The 18,148-nt window shown below is 37.1% G+C and overlaps 1 protein-coding gene across 3 annotated transcripts in view; it reads left to right on the forward strand.

Moving 5' to 3' along the window:
* Positions 1–18,148, forward strand: part of ABCC4 (ATP binding cassette subfamily C member 4) — a 136,631-nt gene that overhangs the window by 93,966 nt on the left and 24,517 nt on the right. For 2 of the 3 annotated variants that reach the window (XM_053971652.1, XM_053971653.1), the window contains 8 exons: positions 878–1,028; positions 1,676–1,795; positions 5,073–5,183; positions 6,647–6,747; positions 8,179–8,370; positions 12,464–12,619; positions 16,571–16,660; positions 17,126–17,298. In XM_053971652.1, the coding sequence (XP_053827627.1) occupies positions 878–1,028; positions 1,676–1,795; positions 5,073–5,183; positions 6,647–6,747; positions 8,179–8,370; positions 12,464–12,619; positions 16,571–16,660; positions 17,126–17,298 (1,094 nt within the window). Of the gene's footprint in view, positions 1–877; positions 1,029–1,675; positions 1,796–5,072; positions 5,184–6,646; positions 6,748–8,178; positions 8,371–11,297; positions 11,355–12,463; positions 12,620–16,570; positions 16,661–17,125; positions 17,299–18,148 lie in introns of all 3 variants that reach the window. The other variant, XM_053971651.1, reaches the window with a different exon arrangement.

Below are 18,148 nucleotides of genomic sequence, written 5' to 3' on the forward strand. Positions count from 1 at the left end.
ACAGCTGGGTTCTGCAAGAAGTTTGTGTGCAGATAATGGTTTTGACTTTGTATTCAAACTGAAAATTTGATTGAAGAGAGGTGAAGGGGTCTGAAGGAAATGGAGGATTTAATTCAGAAAGTTGGGCCAGGGTTCTCTGTCCTAAGAAACAGAGTTTTCCTCATTATATCTAGTTTTTTAAGAGTAAAGTCAGCTTTACCTCACCTATTACATTACACTCCAGAAAACCTGGTGAAACAAGCCTTTTATGACACTTCTTGCAGTGCATAACATTTTCTTCTTATTTGTAGCATTTCACAATGCAATCCTTTGAGAAGAGAAAGCCCACTTTCTCCTGTCCTGGGTTTTCTTTCTAAATGGGACAATGTTGTGTTTAGGAAAACATTGCAAGCCTATGTTGAAAGTCTCTCTTCCAAGTGTCAAATCTTTCAACTCAAGCTGAAAGCCAGTTTTTCACCAGTTTCTTCTTAGCGGAAGTGAAAAAACATGTCCTTGATTCACCAAATAACTAGAGTCCATTAAAGATTAGTTGTCCATTACGTTGATCATTTATTATTTTATTATGGCAGTCACAAAAGAGTCTACCAAGAAAGACACTAATTTTCAGTCAACCAGCTTTGTAAAGGCTTATTTTAAAGAACAAATAATGTGGAAGAAAACCATAAACTGGAAAAATAGTCAATTTAGATATTACTGTAAATTTTCCAAGTTGCTTAAAAATAGATGTTGCTCATATGTTATACAATGCATCTGCTCTTAAATGTGGTACTTATGTTTAAATATTTAAGTGTTTCAATAGTGTTAAATAGTTTTATGCTTGTTCTAAATTAAATTCTTCTGGCAAATAGTTTTTTATTTTGTTTCTATTGTGCTCCAGACTCTCCTACAGATTTGTGGTGTGGTGGCTGTGGCTGTAGCAGTGATTCCTTGGATACTCATCCCCTTAATTCCACTATTTATTCTTTTCATTTTTCTTCGACGATATTTCTTAGACACTTCAAGAGATATTAAACGTCTAGAATCCACAAGTATGTAGTTTGGCGGGACATAATGTTAGTTTGAACCCTCCTTATTATGTGAAATGTTAGTATTTTATAGACAGTCCATCAAAGATTTTTTTTTTTTTCTTTTGCTATGCAAATAACTTCCTTATTGCCTCGGTTCTCAACTAGTCAATTACATGCTTAACTCCTGTTTTGCATAATGATAAACCTTGGGTATGTCAGTTAACTATCTGTAAATAAAGCTAGTTAAGAATATGCTAAGCTGCTGGTCTTTGGGACCTTGCATGCATATACTAATGGTATTTCTGACCTGATCTGACTCCTGTGCCTGACTTTAGCTTGACTATGATATGGAATATTAAGCATTATGAATAACAAACATGGGTGCCTAATGTCATTAATAAAGCCCAAAGAATTTCTACAGTGACAGCTATCGTTAAAAATGTAAGAGATGTTTGTATAAATTAATCTGCCTGGCTGTCTGACTGATTCTAATTGAATAAGAGGACATTAGTTAAAGATATTGCATATTTATTCTAAAAAGATGCAGTTGAGTAGTTTGTATGTTTAAATATAAAGTGGTAGGATTAAAGATTAGTGTGGTACAAAAAGAATTAAATGTTGTCCTTTATCTATTGTTAAGTCAACTCAACTCTCATTTCCCTTTGTAGCTCGAAGTCCAGTGTTCTCCCACTTGTCGTCATCCCTCCAGGGGCTTTGGACTATTCGGGCTTTGAAAGCAGAGGAAAGATTTCAAAAATTATTTGATGCACACCAAGACCTCCACTCAGGTTTGTGATGAATTGATGTGAAAAATCAAATACTTCGCACTGTAGGAGGAGAATATCTTACGCCCTCAGCAACATGGATATAATGTGCATTAAAATCAGTAGGAGCTGTGCATTTGTCTCTTTAGGGTAAAATTCCTGTATTAGGACAAAAACATTATCTGTCTAGATTTAGAGAGTTTACTCTGGGCCGTAATACAATTTAGAATACCCATGCATATGTTTTAACAATGTATAAGATAAACATTTGAAAGTATGCCTGATAAGAATAGTTAAATAATAATTTTTAACATTTTCCTGGATTCCATCTTTAAGAAAAGGAAAAGTGGGGAAGAGGGCAGAGAGAGATGTGGAGGGAACAAGCAACATTATGAAGCATTTGATACTAAGTAGTATGCTAGGAATGGGCAGATATTATTAGTATAAATAATCTTGGAAAAGTTTCATAAATCTAACTTTTTTTTACTTTGAGCAGCTTTCAAGGCTTAAATCTAAAATATGGAATTAACATGATTGGAAGGTGTGAAATATTTGTGTTCTGCGAGCATAAGTAATATAATTCAGGTTTGCACTGTGATTATTTGACTTCTGTTATTTAAATGTTTTCTATTACAATGTTCTTCAAGATATAGCAGAATGCAAGTTTTCAGTTTTGTGTTTGTTAGGTAAGATTGTGACTTTCCACTGTTGTAAGACATACAAGTATATTCAATTGCTGTTTCGTAATTTATAGATTTACAAGGTTTCAGGTAAGACCAGCTGATCCTTTCTGAAGTACAGTTTATCACAGGTTGTAGCATCATACACACTGACCATGTTGAGCCCAGTGACTTGTAACTAGTGTAGTGCATCTTCCAGGGAGGCACCTCTAGCTTTGAATTTCCCATTTCTTAATATTTTACAGTTGCTAGTTATCTGACCAAATCAACCTTACAGTACTTGATAGCGAGAGAAGATAAAGTTGTGGTTTAGTTTTATATAAAAAGACATCTTTAGGCAATAACTGTGTATAGAAGTTTCACTATACAAAGAGGACCATGACATTTAAGAGAAGTATTGGGCAGATCGTGAACCTGTTTTTGAGGTCAAGCTTCAGTGCTTATAGTCACACTCTTCTGCATACCTACACACTTCATCTTGGTGTTTTTCCCACCCAAGCCTTTGGGATATACCTGCTGGCTTAAAATGTGTGTGGATTTTGGTCCTCACAGGGAATATGTGCCTGGACAGCAAATGAGGCCAGCACCATCTGGACTGTACTAATGGGAGCATAGCCAGGGGAAGGAGGGAAGTGATTTTCTCCCTCCACACTTACTAGCCCACACTGGGAGTACTGCATTTAGTTGTGGACCACCAGCTCTGGGAAACATTCTAACAAACTGAAATGAGCTCCGTTGGGGGGCCACTAAGGTAGTTAGGGTATTAACAAGAGAGATTTCCTTGTTGGGGAGGTACTGGGCTTGTTCAGTTCACAGAATACAGAGGATTTAATAGCTACCTTCCAGTACCTGCAAGGATGTTGCCATACCATGGTACATAGTGGTAGGAGCAGCGACTTGGGTATAAGTTGTAACAAGAGACATTTAACCTGAATTCAAGATAAAACTATTTCACTGTGAGCACAGTCAAGCAGAGGCAAGGATTGCCTGGAGATGCAGGCTTCATCTGTGTCAATTTTCAAGACTGGAACTACATAAAGCATGGAGCAATGTGGTCTGACCTCTGACCTGACTGCTTGAGCAGGAGGCTGAACTAGAGATTTCCTGAAGTTATTTTCACCCTGGATAGTTCTTTGATTGTAAACATGAGCAACCAGTAGCTGATGTAAGAGAATACCTTTCATAGCAGCTCACAAAGTTGGAGTCCTGGGTTTTTAAGTCTCCTAAACAGTTGTAAATTCTTTCCTGCATTGTAGAAGGTTCTCCCAACCAGTGATGGTTTTTGTTCCACTTTTGGCTGAAGTAGTATCTTCCTCTCTGTTTAGGCCTGAGCCTAGGACTCAGGACACTTGCTTTGAACCCCTTTGAGGGATGCTCAGGAATGGAGTATTAAATAAATTTTAGATAAAAAACGTCTAAAAGGCATGCTGACATTTGACCAAACCCAAGTTTCCTTCCTGCCAGTGCCCATCTCTGTAAGCAAGCCCATGGGTCATCAGACTACAATGAGTCTTTATTAGTTCCTATGACTGTCAGAGTCCTTTATTTATGCACAGTGACCCCTGTTCCATAGGGAGGTTGCAAAGTGACTCATCTCAAGCTGGCAGTGTAACGTGCCTCCCTGGACAATGAGGATCAATGGAACAAAACTACCATAATCTGGCTATCCCAAGATGATCAGGCTTAAAAAGCATAGTTACCTCCTCTCTATCTTACAGAAGGGAGAAATATTTTAGTCTTAATTTTTCCCAGCACTTCAGGGCTAGGGAGCACTGAACAGTTGAAACTGCAGTGATCTTTAGCAGGGAGTAATGGCAAGCAAGGCAGAAGGGGTTGGAATTGTAACCTTCTGCTGTGACTTCGTAGCAGCTGGAACAATTCCTCTGAGTGCAGCTTAAGCAATAAAGAATGCCATGCTTTATTATGGCTACTTTGCTTCTGGTTTTGGCCCTGCATTCAAACACTTTGCCTTCTGTATTGCAGTGTCTTTTTGTGCTGTCTCTTGTACCTTGTACTGTAGCATATCTACCTGGGATGGAATTTAGCACCAAATTGTCAACACCTGAGTGTGAATGCAGAGTGGAGATATCCACCCATGAGCTTCCCCAAAAGTAAAAATGTTCATCTAATCATCTGAATACCTCTGTAAAGCTGCACTGGCTGTATTGAGTAGCTCCTACAAGAGCTTAACCAGCTGCAGCTGCCTTCTAAAAACTTGGCTCTGACAGTTGTGTTGTGATATGTTGTAGTTAAAAGCCTGTAGACTCTATTCCAGCTACAGTAAATGCAGTTGTACTTCTGCTTTTTGTATAAGACTCTTGAGTCCACTAGAGTTGAGAAGAGGTTCCCATCTTGAATAAGTGGACCATGCTTTGAGCCTTGACTATATTTCTTTGTCTTCCTATTGTGGTTGCTACTGGTGTGAAAATTAAATTAGACAATTTCGGGAAAACTGGTCAGTAGCCTGATCATCATCAGGCAATGCAGACATGCACTTGAATGTGGCAACGTTAGGGTTTTTTGACAATTTGTATTATTAACGTGAATAAATTTAGCAATAATTATACAGCTTAGTTTTCTAATAATCCACTGATTTTATGTCTTTGTAAAACACACTTTAGAGGCCTGGTTTCTCTTCTTGACAACCTCAAGGTGGTTTGCTGTGCGTCTGGATGCCATCTGTGCCATTTTTGTTATAGTGGTTGCTTTTGGTTCCCTGCTTCTTGCCAACAGTAAGTACAGATGTTAGAAAAAGTTCACCCAGTAATTACCATGTATAGTAATGCCTAATTCCTTTTCATATGTTCCTGTTTCTAATTGTTTAAAGGCTGTAATTAAGTTAAATGTTTCTTTCTAGATCATGATCTCTTCCTTAGTCTAGGGCATTGGGGCTGTATCTGCTTTCCTGCAAATCCTGGAGGCAGTTCAGACATCTTCCGGGCTGAGGCATACATCTGTCATCATCCCCAAGTGTGCAAACAAACGTGCTTTTCTGTAGTCTTCACTTTTGAGATTCTGGCTTTCAGAGCAACAACAAGAAATAAATCTTATTTTTCCCTACCTTTGTCTTTCTCTTTTGGCCCTACAGGGCTTTGCTTTTTGTACTGAAACACCCACGGAGCTGCCTCTTAACAATGTTTTTCCTTTCTGCACGTGGCACAGTAGGTCAAAAGGCAAGCTAAAATTCCTAGGGATACTCTTCTCGTATCTTGGATCAGTGGGATAGGCCAGTTCCAGAAAGAAAATTGCCTCATAATAATACATTTTATGTTCACTGTCACTCATGAACTATCATTAGTGTATGCATCATCCAGGATGTAATTGGGTTATATGTGCTAGAATGAGATAGTCATCTAAAACATGAAGGAAGAAGTAATTATCTTGGACATGAAAATTAGTGCTAATTTGCTGGTTTTGTTTCTTTTATTTTTTCTTTGGATAAGTTTTGTATGTGCACGTGTATTTTAAAATTTGAACACTCTGTGCTGCACAGCTCCACAAATTTTGAGGTAGGTTTGATGTTACTAGAATGCAAAAAGACAAGTCAAAACAATGGTCCTGAATCTTTCCTTGCCTCTGGATAAAGAGTAGTTCTCTCAAAGTCAATAGGACTATGTTAGGATAAAGTTCAAGTAAGTCAGAGGACAATCATGCTTAATATTGGGGCAGACAGAATACATTTATTTTGTGAGGGTAGAGCCACCGAACACAGTAAATGCTTTTATAAACAGGGGAAGAAATATTCTGTCCTGTTACTTTATCTGATTGCTTATTAAGAGTACAAAGTTGATGTACATGTTCATAACTATTTTTGAAATAATTTTTTGCAATTTTTTTGCTTAGGTTTAGGGCCTTATCTGATTTCTGTAGAAAAAAAGTGAAGAGTTAACTAACGCTCAACCAGACAGGGATGACCTTAACAATATATGTAAGTTTGGTCTTGAGACTGAGCCTCAGTTTTTAGATGAATGCCAGGCCAAGGAGAATTAGAATTATCTTGTCAAGATGTGTCGAAAACGTACCCCAAAAATCCAGCAAGCAGCTGTTCTGCCTGGAGGTACTCATTGCACAGATAGCCAGTATCGCATAACCAAATAAAATTCTGACTGTAAGTAACCTCATGAAAGAGAACTTAACTGAGATTTTGTGTAATTACAATGTACCTATTTGAGTCTCATTTTCCTTTCTTCTGCAGCTCTGAATGAGGGGCAGGTTGGTTTGGCGCTTTCCTATGCAATCACCCTCATGGGAACGTTCCAATGGGGTGTTAGACAAAGTGCTGAAGTTGAAAACCTGGTAATGTTTATTTCTTCCTTTTCCCCTCTTGTGACATTCCCTTTCATGCTTGTGACATGAAGCCTTAAGGATGAGATTCTTCTTAATTAACTTAGGATATTAATACCTTAGCAAGCAATTGAGGCACCGCTCTGCAGTCATAAAGAAAAATTACTTCTTTTAGGTTATGATTTGTCTGACTGATTTTGAATGTTTGTTGAGATGAACTATGTCTGGGGATTGTCCTTCATTCATAGTAAGGGAGGTTTTACAATCTCCCTTTATAGCAGAAAGGAGACCGTCTAGCTACAGTGTAGACAATTGCATTGCAACTTGCTAAAGTTGCAATAAATTAATCCCTTTCCATAAGGAAGATTTTATATTATGTTTTTATATTTGGTATTTATAAATTATTGTTATTTATTATTGCATTTTAAAATTTTATTTATATCCCTCATGGTATTTTTAGAGTCCTGTTATTCCAATGCAAAGGCTTATAAGTTTTTCATTCATTCTAAGTTAACACAAATGTGAAAGTATTTGTTTATATTCAGCTGACAAGGTTGTGTGTTTTCTAAAATATATACTATAAAAAGCCTTTGACCAATTCACAGTATTTACTAGCATGTTCTAATTTGCCTGTCTACGTTCTTAAGATAATACATAAGAAAAATAGATTGTAAAAAAAACATGCTAAACATAAACCTCGGATTTTTTTTGTTGTGTTGACAACTGAAGTTACTTGTAATTATAGTTTGCTGTACATAGTCTAGGAAATATGTGTAGTCCTTTTGTAGAAGTTACAAAGTCATGCTTAATTAATAATAATAATAATAATAATAATAATAATAATAATAATAATAATAATAATAATGAATATAACAAAGTTAGTTTTGTTTTTTTTTTTGCTACCACATTGCTTTTTCAGTGCATTTTTCACACACCAGTAAACTGGTGGTGACAGATTTTCTGATAAATGGGAAGAAAGCTTTCAGGTTTCTTCATACCATTGGGGACGTTTTCGAAGTGTCTGTGGGAGTGTCACATGAACTGAGTGGCTTTCTTGGAGGCTGTGACTCAGAAATACCTTGGAAGAGAAAGGCCATTCACTAACCCGACTTTGGTGTGAAATGCTGATCCCTTTATGGAACTATGACTAGCATCAACTTCTTTGATAGGTGGACATCCACCAAAAATCCCTTGTTATTAAATGGCTTTATGTATCATGATAGATCTGGATCTCCAGTAGGACATGAGATGCATTCTTCCCACTTTTTTAGCTGTACTACGAAAGCCTAGAATGGCGCCAAATACTCTTACCTGTGTTTAAAGAAAAACCATGGATTAATTTGCATTGAATCTCTATGGTAAACATATTTGTATGAAAGCAGTATTTGCAGTGTATGCCACAGGGTGAAGCTCATGTATGTATGTCTTCTTTCCTCCCCTTAGATGATATCAGTAGAAAGAGTGATGGAGTACACAGAACTTGAAAAAGAGGCTCCTTGGGAGACCAACAAACATCCACCACCAGAGTGGCCTAACCAAGGAATGATAGCATTTGAGAATGTTAACTTCACTTACAGTCTAGACGGACCATTGGTTTTAAGACATTTGTCTGTTTTAATTAAACCAAAAGAAAAGGTATGTATGCAGCTATCTTTGGATATTCACAGAAATTAAGCAAAGATGATGAATTGACAAGAAGCTGTGTGCTAGAAATGCATTATAAAATATGTGGATGTTAGGAAAACTGTTAAGTGTTCTTTTAAAAAACAAGCTTTAGTTATATTTAATAACAGAAGTCATAGCCTATTTATTTCCTCTAAGTGTAGCATAAATTTGTCTGGGAACATGATATTTCAGTCTGTCAAAGCAAAGGACATACTGGATAATTTCCTTTAAAACATACTGGATAATTTCCTTTAAAAAAATCTGAGAATCTTCAGAAAGCAGAAAGCTTCTTTAGCAAGTAGCAGACATTGAAAATACCAGCCAAGCCCAGAATGTTTGTTCAAATCCAAAGCAAATGGAGCTGCATTAGGAAATTGGGTATTCAACAGAGGGAACATAATTGGAATTGAGTATATCAACAGACAATGGAAAATAAGGAATGTACATGCCCTTGGTACTGAGACCAAAATGGAAGATAGAAGAAATACAAATCAGTTCCATAACTTCAGAATTTGGGATTTTATTTCAGTTCCTTTTGGCTAGTAATCCAATTAACTCTTGTCATTAATTTGATTGGTAGCCAAAAGAAAAATAGAAATAAAACTCTTCCTCCTCTGCAAATTTGACTCCTCCTCCCCAAATTTGACACTATCCCTGTTGAAAGAGTGCTGCAGGGAAGGTCTCCCCCACAGACAAAATTAAATGGTAGCCTTGAAGTGTTAATTTGTTCTGTGCTACATTTGAAATGCAAGTGCACTTTTTTGATTATGAGGTGTTCCCGAGGAGGATGGTTCAACTCTACAATTCCAAACCTGTTCATTTCCTCAAGTGGACCTTTAATAACATTCATGTTACAAAAATTCAACCGGACTTTGCTACATAGAGGTGATTTCCTGGAATTAGCTGTGAATGAGTTAAAAATGGTCTCTTGAGAAGAAGAGCCATGTGGGCCGTCTCCTTAACTGTTGCAAGTCTCTCCAATATAGAGAAGTTCTATATTTCTCAGTCAGAGACAGGAATAAAATTAAAAACGGAAGCAAGAGATACTAACGATGCATGACTCAGTTCTTGGTGGGGGCAGGAGATGGAGGGATGACTTGGGGTATTTATTTTTGCTGAGCGGTCATGCTGTGGTTTCATCATCCTGAATTTGCCCAGCTTGAAGCTATTGCCAAGAAATTTGTGTTTGCTTTCTTTGATATTTTGCACAATATTGCACTGTGTAAATAGTGCTGCCACTGTGTAAAATAAATCTCCCAAGCATCTCTCCTCCTTATATTGGTTTTAATTATGGAGAAGCATTTTCTTCAGAAACAGGTTTCCAGATCTGTTGGGGATTCTCCCCATACTGCTGTCACTGTGAGCTCTTATGCCTGTTCAGGCCCCTGGCTTATAGAGACTTCTGGTGGCTGCAGTGCCACTGGCAGCAGGAATGAGTTTAAGCTTCTGCTGTGCTTGTATTTTTTCTTGTAGCCACCCCAGGGTCCAGTTTGGGAAGCTGTGGGTGCAGTAAGAATGAGGGAGGTGATTGCTAGCAAATCACACATGGGTTAAGGTCTCTTTTGATCTGTTTGTTTTGGCATTCAGTATTTCCCTAGAGTCAAAGCAGGCTAGGAAGGACTCTGTGTTTTAAACATCTTTGCTGAAGTAGTGTGGTCTGACAGAAACAGACCAGGGAGACACAAACTGCTGTTCCAGTAGCTGGCAGTGATTAACCTCCTCTGCTCCTATAGTTGTAGCAGGGGAAGGTTAATATTGAGTTTTACACACCATCTTTGTTTCATGAATGCTTATTGGCTATCATATTGTTAAATGCACCTTTTTCTGACAGCTCCTGGATCTGTGAGCTGCATGAAAAAGTTAGGAAGGTGCACATGTCGATTTATGGCATGGCAGATGTGCTCCCACAACAAAAGGGAGATTGCCTGAGAGATAACAAAGACATGGGCAGTTTCAGTGGAGTAGCTGACAAGCTGTAAATCTCACATTTTTTGTGCAGCTCTGCTGTGAAGTACAAGTGACACTTGAGTAATGATGAGCCCAGCATAGCAGGTGTACTCCTGTGTGTGCACTGGGCTTGTATCAGGTAGCACAATCCTGGCCATGTGCTTCCTGATAGGTGGCACTTAATTTGCAGACTGGTGCAGTATTTGCACTGGCTGTTGAGTGTGGGCCTGTGAAGAATAAAATGTATTAAAAAAATGGATAATGTGTATACTGAGAGCTGTTTCAAATTCCTGTCAATTTTCAGCAGCCTGTAGTCAATTGGACCAAAGATACAAATAGATTTTTCTAAATATTGAAGAGCATAGTCCTTTCATTTGATGCCAAACTGAAAGTGGGATTTTGACAATATGCAGAGCAGCTGCATTTTTATTTTAAGTATCAATGTATTTTTTATGTTGTTTTTTTTCTTTATATCTTTGATACAGTACTTTATATTGACATTTGCAGAGGAGCAATTGAACTTTCATTTTCACAACTCTGATTGTCTACGTTCTCTATTCAGCATTTTCTTTCTGAGCTGTAGTTTATCTATTCAGAACTATTTTTCTCTTGTTTCACTGATACAATTTAGAGTATTAGACATTTTATCGTTTATTGTAACAATTTGCTTAAATTAGTCGGTTAAATGAAAACCACTGTAGAAACGTTAAGTCGTTTATATGCAATAGTACAATAATGAATAGTTGGATGAAATTGTTAAATCAGAATGTAGAAGTAGAAAATACCTTTTAGATTATGCAGCATAAGTTGCTCCTTGAAGTGTACTTTTTTAGTGTGTTGTGTGTTTTTTATAAAATTCGGGCACTGCTGTTTTGTCTGAACTTAGTGTCTCTGACTGAAAGTTTCTCCTTGCACTTTGGTGCAGTTTCCTGTGCTGAATTTCATTTCAGCAGGCATTGCTGCATACATGTGAGTCTCAGGCAGTGGGTAATTGCCCTCTGGTGTCTGTACGTATACTCATCAAGTTTTTCATCTTTTTTCCTCCTTTCTGCACCCCAATCACTTCACCAAGCCATATTATACATGTTTAATCCTCATAAATCCTTCCCCCTCAAATCAGTATATCCAACCTATATTAATTTTGTGTTGCACTGCTCTCTCTGAAGTTTTTCCAGTGCACTGATTTTTTTTTTTTTTGAAATGTAGGGATTAGACCAGAATGCAGGAAATAACAAATTCTGCCAGATCAGATCTGCGTAGAGCGTTACGCCCATTATCTTCTCTAATACAGTTGATTACTGTACACTGTTTTTCTTTAAGAATCCTTTACCCAAATACAACATTAAAAAAAATTAAAAGAGAAGAAATATTTGTTGATCTTAGCCCCTTGTCATTAAAGTTATCAATCCCATGTTTTTCATTGTCTCTTTTTTCTGAAAGCTTTATTTTTTTTCACACTGTGTATGTCTTCCAGTTTTTCTTTGGGAACAAAGAGAACCCTGAATCACTGTGATTTTATTATTTGCTGTTTCTTCTGTTTGAAAAGGAATTTCAGCTTGATGTCATGGCCTTGTAGTTTCAGTGCTTGCTGAAGATGTCTGAAGTATGGATACAATTTATAATTGTGCTTCTTTAAAGTACTTCACCTTAACCATAACTAACCAAAATCAGTCTCAATTATTTAAATTGAGAGTACATTGTTCCCAGAGTGCTTTATGCCTTTTTGGGGTTGAGTAGTAGATGCATGCCTGAAATGATTTGCCTAACATCACCCAGCAAACCAGGTTTAGTATAAAAATTAGCAGCCTTGAATCACATTACTGTATGCATTGAGCCACTTTATCTTGTTTACACAATAAGACACCACGCATTAAGGGGAAATCATTCACCTTTGAATATGATCCAAGAAATTTTGTCACGTATACAAATGTCACCTGAATCCAAACCAATGTAAGGGGAGAGGATTTTTCCTCTTGGAAGAATGTTAATTACAAAGAAGTTTTATTTGGTACATGTTTTACTGTAACTCCTGTGATGCTGTAAAAATGTTGCTTGACATATTAATTTATCCTGAAAAGCTCACAGTTTAACTGTACAGGCTTGGCTTGCTCCGTAGGTTGGAATAGTGGGAAGAACCGGAGCTGGGAAAAGCTCTCTGATAGCAGCCCTCTTTCGCTTGGCAGAACCTGAAGGAAGGATTTGGATTGATAAGTACTTGACATCAGAGCTGGGACTCCATGACCTGCGGAAGAAAATTTCAATTATACCTCAAGTAAGAGAGTGACTTGGTTTGCCATGGATGTTTTGAATATGATACCGTAGTGTTTAAAGTGCTTTGCTGGGATGTGTTCCCCCTGCACCTCTGTATGCAGTAGATACAGGAACTGTAGCTTGGTGTTATTTTTACTTGAGTAAGGTCTTGATTATTTTAGGGTAAACAGAATCTTGTCTTGATTATTTTAGGGTAAACAGAATCAATTTTGGGGATGTGAGCATTTTCTTACTAGTTTTGTAGCCTGTCTGTTCCTTTGGAATATCTGTGTGTTAGCTGTCCTCCCATAGTCTGGGGAAAAGCAGAGAAAATCTGATAAGTATATACCAATCTTCAGCAGTCCTCTGAAGTCACTTGATCCTTTGGCAGCAATTCCTGCCCGATGCTTCCTTAGTAAGGGACTTTGAAAGACCACTTTCACCTCTCTAGTCATCCCTGTACAAGCTGAGTCGTGCTCGATTTAGAAGGAGCAAATGTGCTGCCTCGGAGTGAGGTAACAGCTTTTGCTTTATTTGGAGAAGGCTGGACAGGAGAAGACCAGAGGAACAGACTAAAGAGTAGGTCATTACAATCCATCATAAATAAAACTTGATGAATTTTAGAAGCTGAATGCAAGAAAGGCCACAGTACAGGAAAAAAACTCAATAAGGCAATGTTTGAAATCGCCTGATCTCTCATGCTGGAGTAGAAGAAAGGCTGTTCAAAGCAATCCAGTAGGTCACAGGTCTTCTCTCTTAAAGTCTTACTTTCATGAGACATTGTATCAGAGAAGGGTTATGTGTAACCTTAAAAGTTAGAAGGCAAAGTCTGTGCCTGTTACAGTTTCATGGGAGCTCTGGTCTCTTCCCTGGGCATTTGCTCTCCAGTGAAGAGGGAGGAAGAGTGAAAAGCTCAAAAGCTGCAAATATGAAGTCATATTTTGGAAAGTAGTTCATCTGCACTTTTCTAGTGCATAGAGTGAAGAGTAGACTGTAAACCAGAGGAATTTTTTTTGCCATGTTTACCATTATTTCTCAGATCTCTCTATGTTATAACAGAATCTGTATTTAGAGTTAGTTCTGAATGTGTGCTAGTCTGTTGGCAGGGTGGCAGTCAGAGTGTCTTACTTTCTTTAAGTTGAGAATCTAATACAAATGGTAATGAGACTTTTTTTTTTTTTTTTAAGAATAGAAGTCAAAAAGAAACAGGTATGCTATTGAAAAAAGAAATTAAAAAATAGGTACTTCCCCAGCAATTGGATCATTGCCTAATGCAGGATGTCTTTTGTTTCTGCATGCTGCAGGCTTTGTTATTGCAGTATTCACTGGAACTAGTCATCTTTTGTATGTAAAGAGAACTTTATATGGATTTTAATTCAATTTTTTTGTTTGTGTGTAGTGTTCCTTTCTCGTGAAAGCAGATGATCATCAGTTCATTCAAGGTCTACAGCTTTTTGAAAGCCTTGCCCATAGCTATTGTGGGTGATTTTTTTCATTTTGAAGAATTCAGCCAAGCTGAACAAAATAGGATACTGAAACAGGAAAACTGCAGGTCAAATACAGTTTCTACATATTGAATGACACAGATGCTCAAAGTTCACCTCATTCAATTATACATGTGAGGTTTTTTTCATACACAAGTCTATTGACATAGCTTTAAAACTCTTTAATCCAGTGGAACTCTGTGATTTTTGTCAAATTTATATAAGGTTTGCATCAGAGTCACAAAAGTTTTGAGTGTCCAAAAACTAGCAGGTAGCTTTTTTTTTTTTTTTTTTTTTTTTTTGTGTGTGTGTGAGGGAAGGCTGTTTCTACTAACAATATGCAAAACTATCAAGTGGAAGGAGGGTTTGGAATCAGGTTTCTGCTATGGTAAACCGTATGATAGGCATTGTCTGGTACTGTGCTAATAGTACTGTCAGTAATAGCAATGTAACATCAGGTAGTTATTTTGCAGCATATATCTTCATAATTATGTGGGCAGCTGAAAAACCAGAGAGAGAGATGCTTATTAGAATTGCAACATAAAACATGCTAAACAGAACCATTCCTAGAGAGTGATGAAGCAAGACTGAAGTTTTCTTGTGTATGAGTTTAAATACCTACCTGGAGAAATAAAAATGTGCTTAGGCTTCTAATTGCTTGCTTGGATGGAGCTGTGTAAAGGTTGTGTTTGTAAATCTTTTCTATGCAAATGTTGTCTGCCTCTCTGACTGCAAGCATTTTTACAACAATTATTTACAGGTTAGTCTTATTGCTTTCCTCTCATAAACCAGACTATTTTAAATAATAATCTGTGTCAGAAATGGTAATTAAAAAATATCCTTATCTTCTGTTGCAGTGCATGTCTGTTGTTAGGACTTTTATAATAGTTGTGAACACTTGATAGGTTCAGCCTCTTCTTTGCCTATAAAAATGGATTGAAAAGGAAAATAAATGCAACAATACCTTCAAAATATGCCAAATTGTGTACTAAGATGTGTGTTGTTAAACAAATTAGTTTCTAGGTGTTTTTGAAGAAAATTGTTTTTTGGCCTGGAAATGTTTTGTGTTAAACCCTTTTGCTCATTCTGCAAGTTTTTAATGACATTGCTATTGCAGCAGATACTTTCAAATTATTGGCATGTTATATCAAGAAATGTGTATCTTCTTTTGTATTGCTTATGGCATGTTTTGTCTTTTTAAATTATTTTATAGCACTCAGATGGTTTAGAAATTCAAAGACAATAAAAGGGTTAAGGTCTGAATTCTCTTCTGGTTTGCTGCAGCCCTTTGGAGCTGGGCATCACTAGGGTTAGGTGGGGAGAAAGTCGTGACAGGTTAATCTCAGAGTAAGCTGAAGTTACCAGTGTAAGTTAGATTTTATTTCCTAGGCGAGAAAGAAAGAAAAAAAACCCACATTTTGCCTAAAGTTTCCCCAATTTAAAGAGGACTGACAACATGATGAACGGTCTCCATTTATGATAAGCACTGTTACAGCTTTTGACTTGTTTTTGTCTTTATGTGTGGTATTAAGATGAGTTTAGCCCTAAAGTCATGTCAGTGCATGACTCTCATGTCTGGCAACTCACATTACTGAGTACTGATTTGTTGCTTAAGGAGCTCTGAACCAAAAGGCCTCTTCCCAATTCTTAAATACTACATGTTTCAGTGTGATTTGATTTGTGCCAGTTTGATGAATTATCTGTTATTGCTCTGACTGGGAACTGAAGTAGAACAAAACTTGCTTCGACCACAGGTAAACCCGCATTGGTACCTGAATGGGAGGAGGTACTGATTTGACTCCCTGGTGTATTTTGAGTGAGAGCTTTGCCCAGCAGTGCTCCAGTTCTAAGTAAGTTTGCTTTGGTGCTGTGGCAGTATAGATGTGTTTAGGTTTTAAATGGTGAAAGCTGTTCCTGCTTAGCCCTGATGGTAAAATGGAAGGGCTCTTATAGTATGAAATGAAAAAAAAAAAAAAAAAACCCAAACACAGAAGGAAAACCAGAAAGGCATTGTAAGCTCTTTGATTCCTCTCTGGTTTATATATTTCAAAAACAGGTTTTCAAAACTGCCCAAAAGTAATTTAGGAGTGTGAGCTCATTGACAGTGCTAGTTGTTGGTTTTCATTAACAATACCATGAGGCTAGCAACGATTTCATACAAGTATATATATAGCTTGTGGCATCAGAACAGTGGCATGTAAATGCCCATTTAAGTACCAACATAACTGTGTACAGCAGTTTACAAACAGACCTGTCCTGTTTGGTAAATTATCTTCATACAGAGTAGTTGAAGACTTGCCTCCCCCTCCCCCCACAATCTCTCTTAAGCATGTAGTTGTAATGTACACCTTTGCATTTCAAAAATGATAGCTTATTATTGGATATTTCTGTTCTATTGTTGATATAGGTTAGCTGTGATTGTCATTAAATTACCTATTGCATTATAAAACCTGTATTTATAATGGAGTGCTGATTTTACTGGGTTTCAGGAGCCTGTTTTATTCACTGGAACTATGAGGAAAAACTTAGATCCTTTCAATGAATACACTGATGAAGAGCTGTGGAACGCCTTGGAAGAGGTGACTTACTAAATCTAATAATGTACATCTGGTATTTAAAATCCATGTAACAATAACATTACAGTGCTTGTGTGTGTTAGGTTTTGGATGTTTTCATCAGGTTTGCTAAAGGTATAGCTGTTGATGGGAAAAGGTATACTATCATATGAGCATTTGTGTACATGTGTGCAGGCGTGTGTATTGTTATATAAGTCTTTTATGAAAAAATTATCCTTTGGGATGATGCCTTGGTTATATTTTGATTCATATCTTGGTTTTAATGAACATTAATAGATTCTTAACAACGTGCTTTAATGTTTTTAGAATTCTAATAACTGACACACACTGTAATCCAACTTGGCACTTACTCATTTTGTATCAGAATATAAAAGGCAAACCTTGCATACTTATTGTTGTGTCATCAGACACACAATAGCTGATTTAAAAGAGAGTTACTCATCCTACAATATGTTGACATGTCAACAGGTGCAACTGAAGGAGGTTGTGGAAGATCTACCCAACAAAATGGAGACACAGCTGGCAGAATCTGGATCTAATTTTAGTGTTGGTCAGAGACAGCTGGTGTGTCTTGCCAGAGCAGTTCTAAAAAAAAATCGTATTCTTATCATTGATGAAGCAACAGCAAATGTGGACCCAAGGTAAAAACAAAATCTGTCATATTAAAATGAGCTGGTTTCTCTTCTAATACATTCATCTCTGCTGTAGAGATGAACTTAAATGCTTTATATTTCATGTATTTTGTATTGCTGTTTTATGTTTTTGATGATACTATCATTTTTGTCTATTCAAAATGGGGCGATTGAGCTTTGGCTATGGAGGAGATGATATAAACTAAGCACTCAAAAGATCCCTAATTTCAGTGCATTCCATAGAGTAGGGAAATTAATATTCAAAGTTTATTTGTCCTGCAGCCATAGATTAGAAGACAAGAACGTTCTTGAAAATGCATCTCTGTAACATCAGAATAGCCAGGAAACACGTTGAGTTCTGTTCTGGAAGAAATGTTCGTTGGAAATAAATAAATACAAAAGATTTAACTCATCTCATTCCCAAAACCCCCTAAAACTAGAAAGGTGAAAAATGGCTGTAAGCAAAACCAGATACTTCTGGTTGTGAGATGCTGTCCTTTCAGATGGCACAGATGCTGGTGTGGTAAGTTAGAGGTAAAGTAGGGGCAGGGCAGAAGGTAAGCTGTCCTAAACACCACAGGAATTGCAAAGCAGATTTCGAGATGTTTAAGTCTACAGGATGGACTCACTTATTCATTATTCTGTTGTGTATAACTCAAGCTAGCAGAACTTTCCTGAATTCATTTCTGTTTGAACTAGAGTGTACTTCTGGAAGAACATCCAACCTCAATAGCTAAAAAAATTCAATGACAACCCCTGTTAAATTGTTCCAATAGCTAAGTACCCCCACTGTTAATTTTTGAAACATTTGAAGCACTGGTGGAAATATTTTGGAAACAATACTGCAAACGTACTGCAT

Source organism: Vidua macroura, chromosome 2, assembly GCF_024509145.1.
Source record: "Vidua macroura isolate BioBank_ID:100142 chromosome 2, ASM2450914v1, whole genome shotgun sequence".
NCBI lineage: Eukaryota > Metazoa > Chordata > Aves > Passeriformes > Viduidae > Vidua > Vidua macroura.